The sequence below is a fragment of the Prionailurus viverrinus genome, chromosome C1, assembly GCF_022837055.1.
Source record: "Prionailurus viverrinus isolate Anna chromosome C1, UM_Priviv_1.0, whole genome shotgun sequence".
Classification (NCBI taxonomy): domain Eukaryota; kingdom Metazoa; phylum Chordata; class Mammalia; order Carnivora; family Felidae; genus Prionailurus; species Prionailurus viverrinus.
In genome coordinates this window covers 201,288,720-201,308,808 of record NC_062568.1, presented here as the reverse complement: position 1 = coordinate 201,308,808, position 20,089 = coordinate 201,288,720, and the positions used below count along the sequence as shown (strand labels likewise).

At 58.1% G+C, this 20,089-nt stretch overlaps 1 protein-coding gene across 1 annotated transcript; it reads left to right on the top strand.

Annotated features, from left to right (window-relative positions):
* Nucleotides 1-13,162: 13,162 nt before the first annotated feature.
* Nucleotides 13,163-16,590, top strand: KLHDC7A (kelch domain containing 7A). The gene has a single exon (XM_047872341.1). The coding sequence runs from the start codon at nt 13,460-13,462 to the stop codon at nt 15,830-15,832; it is 2,373 nt and encodes a 790-aa protein (XP_047728297.1). The 5' UTR covers nt 13,163-13,459; the 3' UTR covers nt 15,833-16,590.
* Nucleotides 16,591-20,089: the final 3,499 nt, after the last annotated feature.

Here is a 20,089-nt window from a genome sequence, read left to right as displayed (position 1 = left end):
CTCTGCAGGCCCACAGCAGGTGCATCCCAAGGTTGTGCCTTACAGGACGGTCTTGAGATTTTTTTTTTTTCCTCCTAAACCGCGAGTCTCCTGAGGGCAGAGTCTGTCTTACTGTCTTATTCATTTATTGTTTTTTAATGTTTTTATTTATTTTGGGGAGACCGCAAACAGGGGAGGGGCAGAGAGAGGGAGACAGAGGAACCAAAGCAGGCTCTGCACTGACAGCAGTGAGCCCGATGTGGGGCTCGAACTCACGAACTGCGAGATCATCACCCGAGCCGAAGTCTGACATTCGGCCGACTGAACCACCCAGGTGCCCTGCCTTACTCATTTCTAACCCCGACCCCGGGGCCCTTCCCAGAGAACGTGTGACGCATGAGATGAATAGATGAACAGTGACTCGGGCTGACCAGCCCTCTGCGCCCTCCTCCGTGGCTGGCATGCGTCTCAGGTTCTAAGGCCTAGGGTTCTCAGGGGGCGAGTGCTGTTGGTTCCAGTCTACGGAGGGGGAAACAGAGAACAGAGAGGTCAAGTTGCTTGTCCAAGAGTAAAAGAGAAATCCATCAGCCTTGAGTGGCTGGTGGTGGGAGGGGAGCTGGGAGGCGCCACTGTGGTCCCTCCCTCCCTCTGCACAGAGCTGCCTGGGCTCCCCAGCCTCTGTTCCAGAGCGCACGACGGGCTATGGGGTGCACGGCACCCTGAGAGCAGCCCCGAGGAAGAACACTGTCCCCCGGACATTCCTGGGCACCAAAGCCCGCCTCTGTTTGCAACAACCAGCAAATCCCAGGGCGTGCAGGGGTAAAGCCATGCTTGGGCAGGAATTTGGAGCAGCAGAGAAGGCAGGAGGAGGGCTCTCTGGGAAGCCTAGGTGGCAGGTCACGACTCCAAGACAGGGCTCACTTCTCCAATTAGCCCACCACTCCATTAGTATCCAAACGACTCCGAGACATCGGACTCAGAGCCACATGAACACTTAAGATTATTTGGCCAGAGGCTCTCATTTTAGGGAGATCCGTGTGCCCAGAGAGGGATTGCAACGTTCTCAGGGACACACAGCAAGTCAGTGCTGGAGCCAGGATGAGGTCCTGGTCTCCCGACTGTCCACCAGGGGCTCGTCCCTAGCCCTCTCTTTCTTCCGTGTGCCAACCGCTCTGACCTGAGAAGGAGCCCAGCTCCTCCCCCACCCTACACGCACACACTCATACACAGAAGCACAGCCCTCTCTCTGTGGTCACGCACGCAATGCCAGTGTAAACCTTGGCCACTGCTGTGTTGACTGCTCTTTATGTTGTGACCCGGTTAGGAACCGCCCAATGTACTCACGTCACACATGGGGAAACTGAGGCCGGGCCAGGAGGGGTCTGACCCAAAGCCGCTCTGCAGATTACCAGGAGCGCCAGCACTCTAGCCCAGTTCCCCAATCCCGTGCTCTCTGCCCTGCGGCCACCTCGCCCACACAGATTCTCTGCAGTTTATCACAGATGTCAGGCTCCAGCCTGAGGGCCCCCTCTGCCCTCACCCAGCCCACAGGGGCAACAGAAGACCGTGCGACCAGAAGGTTCCGCAAGAGCAGTTGCCAAGTCCTCAGCGTCCAGACTTGGCACAGGGGCTGCCTCCGGCTCAGACCCAGAACAAGAAAAACCAGTTCCAGGAGGCCACCTTCCTGCCCTGACTTCTACGTCTGCAGTGGTTGGTTGCCCAGGCTGGGGGCACTGGGCTGAGCCTGGGGTTCAGGCTGCACGCTGCAGGGTGGCAGTGCCTCCGGCCAGAGACCTCTGGTTTCCCGCTGCACGTCATTGGTCCCCTCTGAGCCTCAGTTTCCCCACCTAGGCATGACATTCTGTACCTGCCTCTCAGGGTTGCTGTTGCCCTGGATGGGTGCGTGGCACTTGGTGAAAGCAAGGTCAATGTCATGACTTTCACTGTAAGCATTAATGACAGTTATGGTGATATATGAAGGAGCCAGTGCTTAAGCTGGACCCTGAAGGCTGGGCGGTACGGTGGGGCTGGCAAAGGACCAGCACAGCTCCCTAGGGCAGGGCCAGGAGCCAAGGCCAGAGAGGAAGCAAAGACTGGGGCCCCAACTAGAGACCCCTGGCGGCCCCCAGCATCTCAGATCTTTCACCTGCTGTCTCTGCAGGTTCCCACTGGGAGAATGTACCTTCAAGATCTTGGTCACAGGGGAGAATTTCCAACTTCCCACCCATGTTACAGATGGGAAAACTGAGACCCAGAGAACAGGAGTTACCTCCCCAAGGACACACGACTATTTTACAACGCCAGGACTCATACCCAGCGCCACCTGACTTTTGAAGGAAATGATTGATCACAATCCTTCCAGTCGGCTCTCCTAGGAACGGTGTTTTTTCTTGTCTTCTGTTTTACTTCCAAGCCTTATCTGACATCTAACTCAACACAATTGACTTGTCCCTGTAGCCCCGAGAATAGCTCAGGGACAGCACGGATTGCGGGGCTCAGAGAGGGCAGCCAGCTCCAGTCCCCTGTGTCACTCCTGTCACCCTGACGTAGCCCCAGCTCTGGCCACGATCATCCCAGCCCAGCTGCTCATTCCTACCTCAGGGCCTTTGCACAGCTCTTCTATCCCCACCCTCCACCCCCCAGAATGCCTTCCTTGGGCAATTACTTTGCGAAGCCACATCCCCTCCTTCCAGATTCAGCCCCTTCCGGCCTTCCCGGATGGTTCTTGGCCCTGAAGATACCAGCTCATCGCCCCTCGGTATTTAAACAAATTAAAGGCTCAATCGGCTGTATTCATTTGCTCTTGTCCACACGGTAACTTGTCTCTTCTCATTTATTCATTTGTGTATTCAACAGGTGTTTATGGAGGACCGACTATGAGCCAGACATTCCCCACACGCACAGCCTGCCCTCCAGATGCGAACCCTCTCGTGGAGAGGGAGTCCCACGGGACCTCACTGCACTTGTTAGGTGCTGAGCGTCGCTGGGGGTTGAGCAGGGGCCTTTGTCTTTGGGGGCTTTCCCAGCCAGGCACCTTGCCAGCTAGGAAAGGGTCTCTCCCATCGCTGCCAGTACTGCTTAGACACAACTTGCACCCCCCCAGTGGCCACCGGGTTCGGTGGACCGCAATCCCAGCTCTGCCACCTTTGAGCTGAGAGATTTGGAGAGGGTCCCCTCCCTTGGGGGCCTCAGTCCCTCTTTTGTGAAATAGCTCTAGGGGCTCCTAGCTCACCGGTTTGCTGTGGGATGGGGGCAGCATCCTGCGAGCGCCCGGGGCGGGGGAGGGACAGTTGCAAGGGGCGGGGTCCCTGAGCTCACCTCGGTGCGAAAGCAATGGCACTGGCGCATGGGTCCCCTCTGCGTGGATTTGGGGGTGTCACCTCCCTTTGTGCGGTCTCTGTGTAGCACGAGAGGGTCTGACCGTGGGCATCCAAGGTCCCTTTCAGCTCTGGGAGGCTCTGATGACCGGCAAAGCGAGCCCGCTCGTAGAAACCGTGGGCTTCGAGGCTCTGCCCTGAGAGATTTGTGCTTCGTCTGTCCCCCCTGGGCTCTCGGGCAGCACTGGACATGGAAACAACGCCTCTGAAGAGGGAGAATGAAAGAAGCAGCCTTCACCTGTCGCCAGGCTAGAGGAACATGAAGCGAAACCATTCGGCAAACAGCCCCACCGCCTTGCATCACGGAGCCCGGGGTACAGGGCTGGGACACAGTCTTTAAATTATAGCACCCGGGAAATTAGAACTCAGAACAGAAAAGAACCGTGTCCCTGGGAAGCAGGGGAGGGAGGGACAGAAATAAGGGGGTCACACGCGGGGAACGTGAACAAGGAGACACGATTTATGCTCTCCCTTCTCCAAACTGGAAATATCCCCTCTCCTCCTCCCGGTTCCTAGTGACTGCTGATGCAGGGCACCCCACACCCTGCATTATTTGGAATCTTCTAGTCAAGGGACGTCCTTCTTTGGTTCAGTCTATCTTGTCTTTTTTTTTTTTTTTTAATTGTTTTTTTTCAACGTTTATTTATTTTTGGGAGAGAGGGAGACAGAGCATGAACGGGGGAGGGGCAGAGAGAGAGGCAGACACAGAATCGGAAACAGGCTCCAGGCTCTGAGCCATCAGCCCAGAGCCTGACGCGGGGCTCGAACTCACGGACCGCGAGATCGTGACCTGGTTGAAGTCGGACGCTTAACCGACTGCGCCACCCAGGCGCCCCCAGTCTATCTTGTCTTAAGTTCCAGAACTCATGTGCTCGCCAAGTCATTCCCGCCCAGATGGAGACTAATGCTGGCCACTTCCACATCCCATGCGCTTTCAAGCTCTTAGAACAATTCCTCCACCTCATGCTATTAATTACGGTCCCCGGCCTCAGGGCCTTTGCACTGTGGGTCCTCTGCTTCAACTGTCCTTTCCCTACCTTGCTTACCTGTCAAATCCCTCAAGACTCAAGCTCTGGGAAGCCTTCCTCCCCCAAAGCCCTGGCTCTTTCCTCCTTGTTTCCATAGTAGCTGAGCATTTGCTCTGCTGTGATCCTTCCCCACTAGTGTGTTTCTGGAGGGCCTGGCTGGGCCTAAAAGGGCAGAGGGCAGGATATGTGTAGGTGTGAGGCTGCGTGTGCCAGGTGGGTAGGTTTGAGCCTCTTTGGTGGAACACGGGGGCTGCCTATGCCACAGGGCTGTGCAAAGACTCAATGATGGAGAATATGGCTGGCACATAGTAGGTGCTCAGTGAAGCGGTTTGTCATCCATTTGTCTCTCCCTCCCCAGAGCCAGGCCCGGGTCTGGCCCCTAGCACCCTATGGATGTTTGGGGCATGGCCTCCATCCCCTGGCCCTGGTTTTCCTGGCCGCTTGTGCTGCATTCTCCCCTCCCCCCTCCCTCTGGGGCTTGGCTGGGACCCTCTCTCCACCTTCTGCACCAGGGCGGCTGTCTCTTTTCAGAGCATTGATTTGCAATCAGCCTCAACAGCTCTAATGGGCCAGCGAGGCCCCTGGCTGCGCTGAGTTAGCTCCATTTAGAGGCTCAGAGCTGTGGAACACAAACCTGTCCTGCCTCTCGAGGTCTGGCATCAGCTCTCTGGTGTCTGGGAGAGACGAGAGTCAGCTGGGGACCCAGGGCTGCCGCGGCTCCTCTCCCACAGCCCCTCCCTGCCGGCTCAGGGCTCAGCCACGCCCCCGCCAGGCCCCCAGCCCCTCCAACCCCACTCTCTGCTGGACCTGCATGGGCTGGAGGGGGTCTCTGCTTCTCTCCTTCCTGGTGCTCTCTTGAGAAGAGCACAGGATGTTGGGGCCCAAAGAAAAGCTGGTCCTCAGTGCACTTGAACTCACTGATCACCGTGACAATGTAGCAGGTTTTATTGGTCCCATTTTACAAATAAAGAAATTGAGCTCAGAGGTCACACAGCAGTGCTTTCTAAACTTATCTGATCAGGAAGCCTTTCTCTCTTTCTTTCTTTCCTTCTCTCTTTCTCTCTCTGTTTCTTCCTTATTTTCTTTCTTTCTTCTCTTAATTTCTTTCTTTCTTTCTTTCTTTCTTTCTCTCTCTTTTTCTCCTTCTTTCTTTCTTTTCACGGAATAACCCAAAGCACACATTTCAAAACATACCATCTTGAGCTGGCTTATTTCTTACCCCAAAAACCAATCCAATGTATCCTTTTTAAAGCTCAGTATGCGTCTTCCCCTAATGCAGGGATTTCTTAACAAGGACTCCAAGGGCAGACGTTCCAGAATTTGCATGTGAAATAGTATGTGTATATGCATTTTTCTAACAGGGTCTCTAACTTCCAGGGGATCCTCAGAGGGACCCGGGAGACCCAGAAAGAGTAAAGAACCACGCCCTGGCTGGAGTCCCTGTAGAGAAGGCCCAGTTTTGATCTGGGGTTTTGTGGAAGTGAACAGAACAGCAGAGATGTGGGAAAGAAGGCCGTGAGTGGGGGAAATGGCCCGTGTGACAGCAGGGACGAGGGGACAGTAAACGGATGAGCTTGGCTGGAGCAGAACGGGTGTTTGGGAACAGTGACAAATGAGGTTGGGCCGTCAAAGGGACCTTGGAGAACTGGCCAAGGCATTTAGATTTGATAGGGGAGGCCATGGGGAGCCACAGGACATCCTGGAGCCTGCAGGTGGCAGCACAGGAAGGGGGGCTGCAGAAGAGGTGACAGAGAGTTGGGGGGGCAGTGGGAGCCACGAGCTGCTAGGATGGGGCTCCAGGGACAGCCTGACTCAGGGAGCTCGCTGTTCCGGGAAGGGCACGCAGGGCCGGCGACTGTCAGGAGTACCACGGGAGGAGGAGGGGCAGGAGAGCAAGGCAAGACAGCCCGGCTGGAAGCAAGGCCTTAGACATAAAGCTTCCTGGTTGGGTCCTCAGGTCCGTCATTTCCTAGCTGCGTGGCTCTGGGCAAGTAACCTAACCCTTCTGAGTCTCCTCGTCAAAAGGGATAACTCCACCTGCTCGGTAAGGTTGTGGAAATTGACCTAGATGAGAAACGGTCTCTGGAGCATTTCAGGCAAGACACGCTTCCAGCCCTCGACCTCATTGATGGGTTCTCTTCTGACCCATCAACATAGTTTATAAACGCCAACCCCTGACACGCACCTGCACCAGGTGCCCTCCTCGGCGTCCTAAGGTGTTTCTGACAATAACCCCATAGGCAGAGGGCATCACGCCCATTTGACAGAGAAGAAAACTGAGGCACAGAGATTTCGACAATCAGAGTCCGTGGTGATGTCTATTAAGGTTATTGTGAGAACTCAGAGGTCAGAGGGTCCGTGACAAAGGTGTGACCTCTCTCTGACACAGGGTGGGAGAAGCCACACTCCCTTGAGGGGATTCAAGGTCATACAGCTGGGATTGTGGGTGGGCGGGGTACTCTCCAAGCATTTACAGTGCTTCCTGTCGTGATCTGGCTCACAGGAGGATTCTGACTTTTTGAGGCTGGGGCGGGGCCTGCTATCCTGTTCATAACAAGGGTTTCTGGAAAATGGCTTTGGGGTAAAACAGATTTAGCCTCAGGCAAGACACTGAGCCTCAGTTTCCTCACCTCTAGGATGGGTCTTGCCCCCCCTGCAGGGCTGGTGCAAAATGGAAGGAGATGGGGCCCGCGACCCCGGCAGAGCCCAGGGCCTGACACAGCGTGGGTGCCCCCAAATAACGGCTATTATTACTTCTACTATTGGCCCTGGGCCCTCTGTGAAAGCTCTACCCTGAATGCAGGCGGCGGGTACGCCTCATACTTAACCCTCAGGATGCTCCCTCTGCCTCCACTCACCCCACCCCAGAGCAAGAATCAGGATGCACTCTGCCATCTCAAACGGCACCCAGGAACTGTTTCACGTTCAATTTCCCCATCAAATTCGCAGGCACGTATCACATGCCATTATTCCACTTCCTAATGGTCTATGCAGTGGAATCGTAAGTAGGACATTTCTTCACGCCCTTGGCATTCCCGACTCTTTGAAACTCCCTTTCCAGGCCTGATCTCTTTTCTGGTGACTGCAGCACGACACATGATGGCCAAAATCCGGGCAGCACCCAGGCCCGGCCTCTGCTGGTCCCAGAACGTAAAGGAACAACAGTGACGCATCTCCTTGGAAAGCAGTGTTAGCCTCCCTTGGGTTTCTGTGGGGGTCAACCGTGGCAGTAGACAGCAGGGGAGGCTGGATGGGTGCAGGGCCAAGGTCAAAGACAAGAGTGACCTGAGTCCCGTCTCCGTACTGCTCACAAGCTGTGGGGCCTGGGGGCAAGATCACCTCCCCTCTTGGGAGCTTCAGTGCCCTTATCTATAGAAAAAGGTGATGGGGGCACGGCGGGGGGGGGGGGGGTGTTGGGACTCGGTCGGTTGAGCATCTGACTCTTGATTTTAGCTCAGGTCATGATCTCAGGGTCCTGGGATCGAGTCCCACATCAGGCTCCACACGGAGCATGCAGCCTGCTTAAGATTCTCTCTCTGTCAAATAAAAAATAAAATAATAAAATAAAATAAAATAAAATAAAATAAAAATGACAATACCAGCCACACAGGATGGCAGAATCAGAAGTGTTGGTCACAGACTGTGCCTGTAACACCCATGACAACTATTTGTTGAGGTCATGTGGGTAAAAGGCTTGATGGAAGGTGCTGGAAGGGTGAGCTGGCACTTGAGGCTCAGCAGGTGGTATTCACTACGGTGGGTCCACCAGGGTCCCTGTGTGGCCTCGCCTTTGCTGTCTCAGATTCCTGACGGGGGTGGTGTCCCCAGTCCCATAATGTGCCAGGATCACCCTCCACGGAGCCGAACAGGGGCCCAGGGGGCGGCGGGGCCCTGGGGAATATTCAATATTTTACTGCCTGGGAAGGTGCAGCAGCGCCCTAGCGGAGTGGGGTGAGGTTGGCAGACCCTTGCAATGCTCAGCATTAACTTCTAGTTCATAAACGGCAGAGAGGACAGAGGGGGTCCTGGGGGGGTGGCAGGCAGGCTGGTGGTGGGGCTGGGGAAGTTCCTGTTCCCCGATGAGAATGGAAATATTTCAGCATTGAACAACCAGCGTGGACGTGGTGACGCACAGCGGCTGAGGGCACAGCGTGGGGACCCTGAGCATGACAGAGCCCATCGGAGGTCAAGGAGAGTTTGTCGAGGAAAGGCCCCCGGGGTAAGCGTAGGGAACAACCACCAGACCACCAGATTCTTACTGCGCACCCTCAGGAAGAGTGGGGATTTGTCCTGGGCCTCCTCGTCCACAGCCCAGGCTCAGTCAGATGCCCCGAGTTCTAGCCCCCGCTAGACAGACGGGCCCTCGTTAGGCCTTGGCCTCCTCACCAGTCAGACCAGGATCCTTTTATCACTGACACTTCTGGACTCAAAAGTCTACCCTCTCCCTCACGTGCGTGTGCAGGTGCATTTGCATGCGTGTACGTGCACACAGGCACCTGTGGGTGTGTGCCTGCGCGGGGGTGCGTGTGGAAAGGCCCACACCCCTCCCCGTCTCCCGAGGTGCCTGCCCCCACCTCCTCCCAGCCTGGGGCTCCCCCTCAGGGCCTCACCTACCGCACCCCTCCCTGGAGTCAGCCTCTACCTCGGAAAACACAGACCAGGGGAGGCGCCGACGGCACAGAAGTCAAAGCCAGTCACTGGAAGATGGGCCTGTTTATTTGCGTGGCACGCGTTTATCTCTGACTGTTCCACCCCCCCCCCCCCCCCCGAGCGAACCCCAGAGTTGTCAATTGGTCCTGCCGTCACGAGAGGCCAGATTGGCGGTGTGCACATTCACAGAAGCCCAATATAGACTTCCAATTATCTTTTAATTTCCCTCCTGTCTTCATTTGTTCCTTTCACTTTTCTCCAAACAGACTCGGTGCGGGGAGGGGAGAGAGAGCTGTAATTGATGGAGTTTGAAGCCAGCTCGCGGGAGCGTGGTGTTCGCCCGCAGGACAAAGCGGACCGCTCTCTCCCCACCGCCCTGCAGGGCCTCTTAGAGGCCCCAAGCCCTTGTTCTTCTGTTTTCCGGCCTTCTGACTCTCTGCAATAACTATTTCCTCTTATTTTCTGTCGTCCTGCAGCTGAGGCCCTGCTGAGCGGAGGGTGAACCCCTAGAGGCGGCAAAGGACTCCTGGAGGCACCTTTCGTATGCAAACGAACCGATCCAGAACTCAGCCACAACACCTCCTTTATCAGACTCTCGGCCAGGCTCGGCTCGGTGCACCGGGGCCATACTCCCCTGTCCCGATTACCCCAGGGCCAGGTATGAGACAAATAAAGACGGCCCGGCCCGCGGCCCCCTGACATTATTCACAGTGTCTCGTCCACTCCTTCCCTTGAAAACCACAGTGACGCTCCTATTCTGTCCTCTTGCTCCGCCTGCCTCCTTGCTGAGCCTGGTGCCTCTCCACATGGCCCTGCATGGTGTGGGCTGGGGGACCCTCTTGGGGACCGTGAGGAGCAAGTGTCTTTTCTGTGGCACGTGTCTCCCAGAATGGACAGCAGGAAGCCTCATTTCCTGCACCGTCTTACTGCTGCCCTCAAACAGGGGAAAGTCGCAGGAAATGCCACGCCAGGAGTCAAATCAGCACACACGGCCTGCACCTGCCCGACACCCCAGCCTGCAAGTCTCTGTGCACCATCACGGCTGTCATAACCCTGTACCCTCAGACCTGCTACTTCTCTCCCCTCGGCCTTCCCTGTTCTGCCACCTCCAGGCTCTAGGCCATCCTGGTGCACTCTCCCACGGAAATGCTGGCGACGAGCATCGTCACACCCCACTCTCTCCCTGTTCAGCATCTTCTTCCCGAGCCAGCAGTCCGCCAAGGTCCCCCGGGGCCAAGGGCGTCTCTGTAACCTATGTCACTGCACCAGCTCGAAGCCTGGTACACGGTGAGCATCTGGTGAATATTTGTTCCATCAGTCAGTCTACACGGCCCCCCCCCCCACCTCCTTTATCAATACTCAAGGCTAGATACCTTTTTCTGGAATACTTTTTTTTTTAATGTGTATTTATTTTTGAGAGAGAGAGAGACAGCATGGGAGGGGCAGAGAGAGAGAGGGAGACACAGAATCTGAAGCAGGCTCCAGGCTCCGAGCTGTCAGCACAGAGCCCGACGCGGGGCTTGAACCCACAAACTGCAGGATCGTGACCTGAGCCGAAGCAGAACGCTTAACCAGCTGAGCCACCCAGGCGCCCCTCTGGAATACTCTTTGGACCTCTATTCTGATGCCCCTGGCTCCAGCCTCCCTGGCTGTCCCCTGGCCCATTGTACTTTGTCAATGAGTCGCCTCATTAATTTTCCTCCATGATATGCTGTGGCTTAATCATACCTCAGGTACACATTCCATCTCACAGGTAAGGATATAAGTCCTCTCGGGGGGGGGGACTGTGTCTCCTGCTCCCAGTGGCTCTCCAGCTATCCTCCTGCCACCCTGGAGGACTGCTTTGACCACCCCCAGTGCCCAGGAGCAAGTTTCCAAAGGGAAAGAGTGGTTGTCTGACTCCAAGGGTTTAAGCTGAAGCCACACAGAGAGTGCTCCCGTGTGGTGGAGACTTTATCGGGTGGGAGGCAGCATGCCAAAGGGGCTGACACCCAGCTCACTCAGTGGCATCTGAGAGGACAATGCCAGGTCACAGTATTGTCACCAAAGGGGCAGGCCATCAGTGGTCCCTTCTCCAACGGTAGGAGAGCCCCAAGGCTGCCCCTGCTACTGAAATGGCAGCTGGGCCAGCAGGGGACCTCCAAAGTCCTGGATTCACCGCCGGACAAATCACTTTTATTACCCTTTATACCTGGTCCTTCCCTTCCCAGAGGGAGACGAATGAACCGTGCGGCTAGACAGACCCAGTTTTAACTCAAGACTCTGCCGCTCGCCATCTACGTGACATGGGCACATCCCTCTGAGGCTCAGTTTCCTCACCCTTAGAACAAGGGTGATGATTGCACTTTCCCGTCCAGATTCCCCGGGGGAGACGAAATGGTTTTGCTTGTGCCGAGCACCCAGGGCCCGAGCACCCCGTGTTCTGTTACTCACCCTGATGAAACAAGTGGCTCACGCAAAGAAGAATTCTCTGCAGCCAAGCGGCAAAGCTGAGTGACTTTCCATTCCTAGCCCCGCGGAGGCCTCCTGAGATGATTGCCAAAACTGGGGACTTCCTGGGAGGTCCCCCAAACCTGCCAAATCAGAAAGTCTGGGGAGTATAGCTTGGAAATGTGCATTTCTGAATTTTTTTATGCTTATTTACTTTTGAGAGACAGGGAGAAAGAAAGAGAGAGAGAGAGAGAGCGAGCATGGGAGGGGCAGAGAGAGAGGGAGACACAGAATCCAAAGCAGGCTAGAGGCTCTGAGCTGTCAGCACAGAACCCCATGTGGGGCTCGAACTTGGAATGGCAAGATTGTGACCTGAACCGAAGTCAGACACTGAACTGACTGAGCCACCCAGGCGCCCCCAGAAAAGTGCATTCCCGATGAGCACCCCAGTGGCTCCCATGCCTGTGACATTCAGAATCACGATTTTGACTGCGAGGGAGAGAAAGCGGGTCTCTGCTGCTGGTCACCAGCGGAACCGCCCGCGGAGCCTGACTCCTGGGGAACCACACCTGGTGGGTGAACTCAGATAGGTAAAACTCTGGACTCTGGAAACAGGGATACAAGTCCCTACTTACAAGCCAATTGACCTGATCTTAGAGCTGCCATAAAATGGGGTGGGTGGGGCGGGGGACAAGTGCATCTCTCCCAAACGGTGTGGGCATCGGAGGAGACTCTTCCTGACTGCCCACCTCCATTCTCTCCGTGGCACGCTGGCAGGTGTCCACGACTGTGCCTGGCCCGTACGGGTCAGCGGAACAGGGTGCACTTTGACCCACGGCCTGCGTGATAAAGGCCAAAGGAGACACGCAGAAGAACAAGAGACCTAAAGAAAGGAAAGACGACCTCAGAGCAAGGCATGTGAGGCACGGCCTTGGACCCGACTCCGAAGGGCTGGAGGGGTGAGGACCCGCGAGGATGAAGGAGGCCGTCCTGAGCCCCAGCCAGGAGCCTGGCGCTCGAGGCAGAGGACAGATGAGCTCGAAGGGTAAGTTTATTTACTTATTTTGAGGGAGACTGAGACAGCACAAGTGGGGCAGGAGCGGAGAGCGATGGAGAGAAAGAGAGTCTCAGGCAGGCTCCGCACCGTCAGCATGGAGCCCGACTCAGGGCTCGAACTCCCAAAACTGTGAGATCACGACCTGAGCTGAAACCAAGAGCCGGACGCTTAACGGACTGAGCCGCCCAGGCGCCCCTTTTCTCATCTGTTAAACTGGGACCCACAGCACTGGTGAGGACCTCGGCCCCTCACCTGTTCTCAAGCACAAGGATGTGCCCTTGATCGTTAGATCGAGGTTAGTTGCCTCGATCTGCCTCGATCTAACTAACACCCTGTACCTTCCCCATCTGCTCTCAGGAAGGCCCAGACGGAGGGCGGAGGCATTCAAAGCCAGATCGGGTGGCTTGGCCGCAGTCCCTGGCCCAGCCTTCTCTGCTGCTAACTGCGGGCCTCCCTGCGGGGACAAGCAGACCCCAACGGGAAGGAAACCAGCAGGGAGGATCTTGTGCCACACCTGCCGTGGCCCCACCTGTCTGACAACCCACCACACCCAACACTCCTAGCCCTACATACAATAACCAACCCCGGGCGCTTCCGGGCATCAGGTGACTGTTTGGTCAAGAGCTTCCTCCCTATTTGTGTACCTGCTGGACACTCCTAACATCTTCCAGCTGCTGCTGGCTCGGGTGGCCGATCACAAGCTCAGGCCCCGGGGCACAACCCCCACCCCCGCCCCCGGGGAAAGCGTCGAAGGATCCGCCAGCCCCGAGCCCCAGTGGCCACCCGCTGCCCGCTCAAGGTTACCTTGCTCCAACTCCTCCAGTGGCCGGCCGGAGCCAGCCCAGAGCCCCCTCCGGGTCAGCCCAGCTCCCGCAGGAACCAGGACAATCATTAATCGGATTCTTGACATTCTTTGGCCCCAGGTTGGCTTGGGAAGCATGCTCCCCGGAAGAGGAGGAGCAGAGTCCCAGGACTGGCATTTGGACATGCAGCTGGCAGGCAAGGTGGTGCTGTCGGCCGCCGCGCTGCTCCTGGTGACCGCAGCCTACAGGCTGTACAGGTTGAGGCCCGCCCGGGCCCCGCTGGGGGACAGGAACTCCAAGGCCGAGGAGAAGGCCGAGGGCTCCGGGCAGCCGGCGGACGCGGGGGCTGTTCCTGGGGCACCACACCGGGCTCTGAGACGCCGGAGGGGAAGCAAGGGGGCCGGAGCGCCGCTGGGCTGTGGCCGGGAAAGTCAGGGGGGCTCCCGAGTCCCGGCAACAGGACGCTCTCCCGAAGACGCAGAAGCCCAAGGGGCTCGGGAGCGCGAGAAGAAGGGCGCTGGTGTGGAAGCGGGTGGGCAGGGCCTTGTCTCTGAGCTGGCACCTCCTCGCTGCAGTGGCCAGGAAGCCGGAACAGCTGTTGGCGGTAAGCCCGAGCCGCCCCACCACCCCACTGTGGGCGATGAATTCCAGAGCTCCCCACTTGGCCTCGCTGCGGCAGAGGGGAGCAGGGTGGGCAGGGCGCCCACTCCATGGCGGGACGGCGGACCCCCGGGACAGCCAGGGCTCGGGGAGCAGGAGTCCCCCGCCACGAGCCTGATGGCCCACACGGAAGGCGAGAGTGACACGAACAGGAGCTGGGTCTTTCCTCGCAACAGGGGGGTCCACGGGGAAGAGGCCGGGGCCCTCCAGGCGGCCGTGGACATGGGCCTGACCCTGCACCAGCGGGAGGGAGCCGCCAGTGCCTCCTATACCTACTCGTCTGTGTCCCGGGTTCGCGTGGAGGAGCACTTCATTCCTGAGAAGGTGGAGGGGATGGGGCCCAGGCTGAAGGGCAAGGTGTACGATTACTATGTCGAGTCCACCTCCTGGGCCACCTCCAAGGGCCGGCTGGCCCCCAGGACAGCCGCCCCGGCTGAGGCTCCACTCCCCGTGCCCCTGCCAGGCGCCCCGGGAACAGAGGCCGCTTCAGGAGGCCGGGAAGGTGGAGCCGAAACGCCCACCTCCTCCCAGCCGGGGCCGTCGCCCCCCACGCAAGGCTTCGGCAGGAAGGAGAGCCTCGTCCAGATCATGGAGAACCCGGAGCTCCAGCTCCAGCTCGAGGGCTTTGGGGCCCCCGCTCCGTCCTGCCCAGACCAGAGCGCCCCGCCTGGCCACCCCCTTCCCCAGGCTTCTCTTGGGTCCAGCTCGGCCGGAAGCAGCCGCGAGGCCCACGTGCAGCTCGTGGCGGGGACCAACTTCTTCCACCTCCCGCTGGCCCCCGGCTCAGCGCCAGACGTGCACCTGGATCTGGGCAACTGCTACCAGGTGCTGACCTTGGCCAAGAAGCAGAAGCTGGAGGCGCTGAAGGAAGCGGCCTACAAGGTGATGAGCGACAACTACCTCCAGGTCCTGCGCAGTCCGGACATCTACGGGTGCCTGAGCGGGACGGAGCGGGAGCTGATCCTCCGGCGCCGCCTGCGGGGCCGCGAGCGCCTGGTGGTGGCGGACGTGTGCCCCCAGGAGGGCTCCGGCCGTCTCTGCTGCTACGACGAGGCGCGGGACGCCTGGCACCCGCTGGCCCGCCTGCCCCCCGAGGCGGTGTCCCGAGGCTGTGCCCTCTGCAGCCTCTTCAATTACCTCTTCGTGGCGTCCGGTTGCCGGGGGCCCGGGCACGAGCCCTCCAACCGCGTCTTCTGCTACAACCCGCTGACCGGCATCTGGAGCGAGGTGTGCCCGCTGAACCAGGCCCGGCCGCACTGCCGGCTGGTGGCCCTGGACGGCCACCTGTACGCCATCGGCGGCGAGTGCCTGAACACGGTGGAACGCTATGACCCGCGCCTGGACCGCTGGACCTTTGCGCCGCCGCTCCCCAGCGACTCCTTCGCCCTGGCGCACACGGCCACGGCGTGTGCGGGCGACGTCTACGTCACGGGCGGCACCCTGCGCTACCTGCTGCTCCGCTTCTCGGCCCGGGAGCAGCGCTGGCGGGCCGGCCCCACGGGGGGCGGCAAGGACCGCACGGCCGAGATGGTGGCCGTCAACGGCTTCCTCTACCGTTTTGATCTCGACCGCCGCCTGGGCATCAGCGTCCACCGCTGCAGCGCCAGCGCCCGCCTCTGGTACGAGTGCGCCACCTACCGCACCCCGTACCCCGACGCCTTCCAGTGCGCCCCGGTGGGCGACCTCATCTACTGCGTGGGGCGCTGGCGCTCGCTCTGCTTCCTGGCCGACCACATCTCGCCCAGGTTTGTGCCCAAGGAGCCACGGAGCTTCCCCTCCCCGCGGGGCACCCTCCTGCCCGCCGTCCTGACCCTGCCCGTCCCCGACGCGCCTCAGACCAGGGTCTAGCTACCCACCCCCCCCACCCCCACCCCCAAAGCACCCCTGCCCGCCACTCCGTAAGCCATCTCTGGGCGAGCAGGCAGCTTGGGAATTCCGCCCGCGCGAGGTGAATGCTAACCCTACCCCCTCCGCTGGCGGGGGCCTCGATGCGTCTTTGCTGTCCGCGGGGTGCGCAGGCGCCGTGTGAAAATAGAACCAGGGCCCGGCGTTGCTGAGGGCAGCACCGTGTGCGGGGATGAGTGTCACCTTGCTTCAAATCTGAATTCTTGGGGGAAGGGGTATCAGGACCCCGCCAAAGTCCAGGGGCACAGCCTTACTGCAACCACAGTTCAGGTGCCAGCGGACCCCCAATGACTCCTCCCGCCGACCCCGCTGGAGGTGGGCCAGCCCTCCATAAGCCACTAGGCTCCCCTCCTAAACACAGCCCCTACCTCTAGGGTTCCCAGAAGCACCTGGAACGCTCAAGGAAGGTGTTTCTGGCTGTGCCGGGAGCCCTGGGGAGCCCCAAGGGGTCCAGCCAGAGGAGAGATGGTTGGAGAAGTACGACAGCTGTAGTTGGAGCTGACCGTGAACTCTTGCCCGCAAAGCAAATTGACCACTGCCCACTTCTCATTACCTAGGATTCTGGTATACTCGAAGGAGGAGAAACCTCCAGTTAGCAGCCACTTGAAAACCTGTACCTTGTACTGGTCTGCTAAGAACACCAGTGATTGCCACATATGGGGTCTCAGAAGAGGGAGGAGAAGATGTGATCTGAGGGCCACCGTCCTCCCGGGCCCCTGCTTCGGCCCGTCGCTGGCTGGCCGCTGACTCCCTCCCCAGATCTCAGAGCCTGCACAAGACTTCATCTAATCAACACAGCCCTGGACATTGTGGGGGGGTGGGGGGGGTGGGAGAGAAGTCACTCCCAGGCACCCCTGCAGGGCTGGGGAGGGACAATGGCACAATTTGCTCTCCCTGTGCCATGTGATCACCTGGTGTGCCCGGTTAGATAGGAGACTCGGGAGGGGCCGGTCCGTGATGGAGCTGAGGAACCAGAAAATGCTAGTGGGCCATCAGGACACTGGGATCTCCTCCCACATCAGGGGTGGTAAATTCGAAAAGAGCAGAGACCCTCCAACCTCAGGAAGTTGCCCGTTCTTCCTGGAGGGAAGAGAGAGAGACTGGTCCAATCTATTGCCACAGCCCTGTTCCCTGGATGAGGATGATGCACGCACAGACCGAGGCGGGTGATGCTCTCTGTGCCATCCGGGAGCCAGGGCAGCTGGGACCACTTCTAAAGTGACAAGCAGCCTGGAGGAAAGAGGTAGAGATGGGGTGCCCCAGGGCAGGCCTGACAAGCAGGGAGCTAAGAATGCTTTGGACTTCAGTGTTCCTACCTTGAAAATAGGAAGGACCAGCCATGGCCTTCTCTGGCCAGAGAAACGAGAACACTTAGAGAAAGTTCTCCCCAAGGCCCCCTGGGGGGTCTGGGCAGCAGCTTGTGTTCACCGCAGCTGCTGGGCTAAGCTGGGGTCTTCCTGGAAAATGCAGGGTTAGGGCAAGGAGTAACAGGGAGGTTGGCATGGAGATGAGAACTTTTATTGGGCCGCTCGAAGTCATCCTCCCCGTTCCAGGGCCTGGAAGGCGAGGCTGCCTGGTATTTATTCCTAAGTTGGAGGCCGGGAGAGGAAAGTGAGTCGGGGCTATGGCTGGAGCCTGGTGACCCCTCCACCCCCCCGCCGAGGCCTTGCTCAAGCTCAGAGCTGACACTCAGGCATGAGCCTCCAAGAGACCCTTGGTGGAGAAGCAGGGGTAAACTCAGCAACACGACTACTGACAGCAGCATTGGCATCACGATGCCAGGCTGTGGTTTCCTTGGGAGGTGGACGGGCTCTGGCAGCTGAGGGCGGGTGGAACCAGATCCAGCCCCCAAAGGCAGGCCTCCAGCGAGGAGCCAGCTGATGACTAGACCACAACCAAGCAGGGGGACTGGTGGGGGAGTCTTCAAACTGAGGGGGAGCTCAGGATCCGTCCGGAACCCTTTCAGAGCCCCACTGCATACACATGGCTGGGACTAGGGAGTCCCATCCAGAGACAGGGCAGGAGAGTTTGTTCCAGGCCCAGGGATGGTGGGTGTGGTCTTCATGATGAGTGCAGTGCTGAGATCCCATCTGCCTCCCAGTGGTCCCTTGCAGACATCACTAATCGACTGCCTCATCTTTTCCCACTGAGCCTCAGAGCCGGTTCAACCCAGGACCCTCAGCCGTCATCGCTGATAGACTAGAGCCGGTGTGTTCCTCGTGGCTGGCCTGGGCTCCAGAACTGGCTTTAGGGAAGTGAGTGGTCAGGGCCATTATGGGAGACAAGGTAGTTCAGGTAGACCACAGAGACCACCTGGGGCCATGGCAGTCAGGATTCACCGACAGAACGTTCAGGCTGCGCACTGCTCCAGGCACTGTGCTGGGGATGCAGCAGGTCCCTGCCCTAACTAAGCCTGCTTTCTGGTGAAGGAAAACAGGCCGTTTTTAAAAATAAATGTGTAGGGGCGCTTGCGTGGCTCAGTCGGTTAAGCATCCGGCTCTTGGTTTCGGCTCAGGTCATGATCTCGAGGTTCATGGGTTTGAGCCTGGCACTGGGTTCTGTGCTGACACTGCAGAGCCTGCTTAGGATTCTCTCTCTCTCTCTCTCTCTCCCTCCCTCTCTCCCTCCCTCCCTCCCTCTTTCTCTGCCCCTCCCCCCTTTCACAAAATAAGTAAACTTAAAAAATAAAAAAATAAATTTGAAAAATGTTAGTACACAAACAAATGACAAGCACCCATGCTGCTCACATGCTGGGAAGGCAGAGAAGGCAGCGAATAGTGTGATCAAGTCTCCCTGATAAGGAGACAGGGAGCGGAGCCCTGGATGGAAATCTGAGATGTCCACCGACCCGGGCTGGCTCAGGGCCGGGGAGGGAGGGGGCGGGGGGGGGCAGGGGGGAGGGGGGCGGCTAGTCACCCGGCCAGGGAGGGCAGGACTGCCTCCAGGGAGCACCGCCTGGGGCGTGAAGAGAGCGCGTGTCCAGCTGTTGGGCTGTAACCATTCACTCGAGGGGGACGATCCTGTGTGGCCAAGGTTGACGAAAGAGGCTCTTTGTGCGTGGTAAGCTACGTCCCCAGGAGAGAAGTGGGGTTCACACATTTCAGAGTCCAGATCACACAGCGATGCCCTGTCTGGGCGTGTGGCTGGGTGTCAGCCCGCCTGTCATACTCCGTGGGGTCAGAGTCTAGGAATTCCACTTGACCTTCTTTAATAGCCTCGTCTGTCGACCTCTGGCCCTCAGCCTCACAGGGACCCGTGTGTCATTTGGCTACTCCCTGGGTCATCAGTCCTGCCCTCCCGTGAAGGGTTTCTTCTTGAAGACAAAACAAAAAAACAACCCCTTGAAGTTGGGGTTACATTCTTCATTAGGCCACCCACGGCATTATAGGAAAGAAACTTGGAAGACAGACAAAGGACGAAAAAGATCTCACCAGTTTCAACACCCAGAGACACCGCCCCCCCCCCTCTGGTGCGCGTCCCTCCGGCCTGTCTCTTCGGAGCAGAATTTCTGTTTGGCTTGATTGTCGCCTAGGTGTGATTCTGCTGAATGTGCAATTCAGCTGCCTCGGTTTTCCACTTAGCTTTTTAGAATACGCATTTCCCGTGTTGCTACAAACCCTCGGTAAACGCCGTTTCAGTAGCCGCACAGTGCCCCATGGAGTGGCCGTACCACGCTTTATTTAAACAGTCCCCCCTCCTGTCGGGCCCGTAGATTTTTTTTTTCCCCCTGTTGGTTTCTTTTTCCATCGTAAATAAACGGTCCTTTGTTTTCTCGTTCCTCTCTGTCTGGGGCCTCCATCAATATTTACAAGGGGAGCTCAGTCTAGGGCTCGTCTGGAAAACACAGTTGCTGAAGCGAGTGGCGGCCACAGCATTTGCCTAGGGCTGTAGGGCTCTGACTATAGGGCCCCGGGGCCGCCTTTGGAAACGACCCCCTCCCGGGAAGGCAAGGCTGTCTGGAGGGGCCACCCCAGGTGCCTTCTGGCATTCCTGGAGCCGAGAGGTAAGGTAGGGGCCATATTTATAGAGCTCCGCTCTGAGCATACCAGGCACTGGACTAGACGCTTTGTGCACATCACTTCGTTGATCCTGACAACAACCCCATTTTACAGGGGAGGAGACTGAGGCTCACAGAGTTGAAGGAAACTCACCTTCGTGGCAAAGTTCAAAGACCCTCAGTTTCCTTCAAAGTACACTTGA

Excerpts from the sequence above, each read along its gene's own strand:
- KLHDC7A (XM_047872341.1), top strand. The coding sequence starts at position 13,460 with ATGCTCCCCGGAAGAGGAGGAGCAGAGTCCCAGGACTGGCATTTGGAC.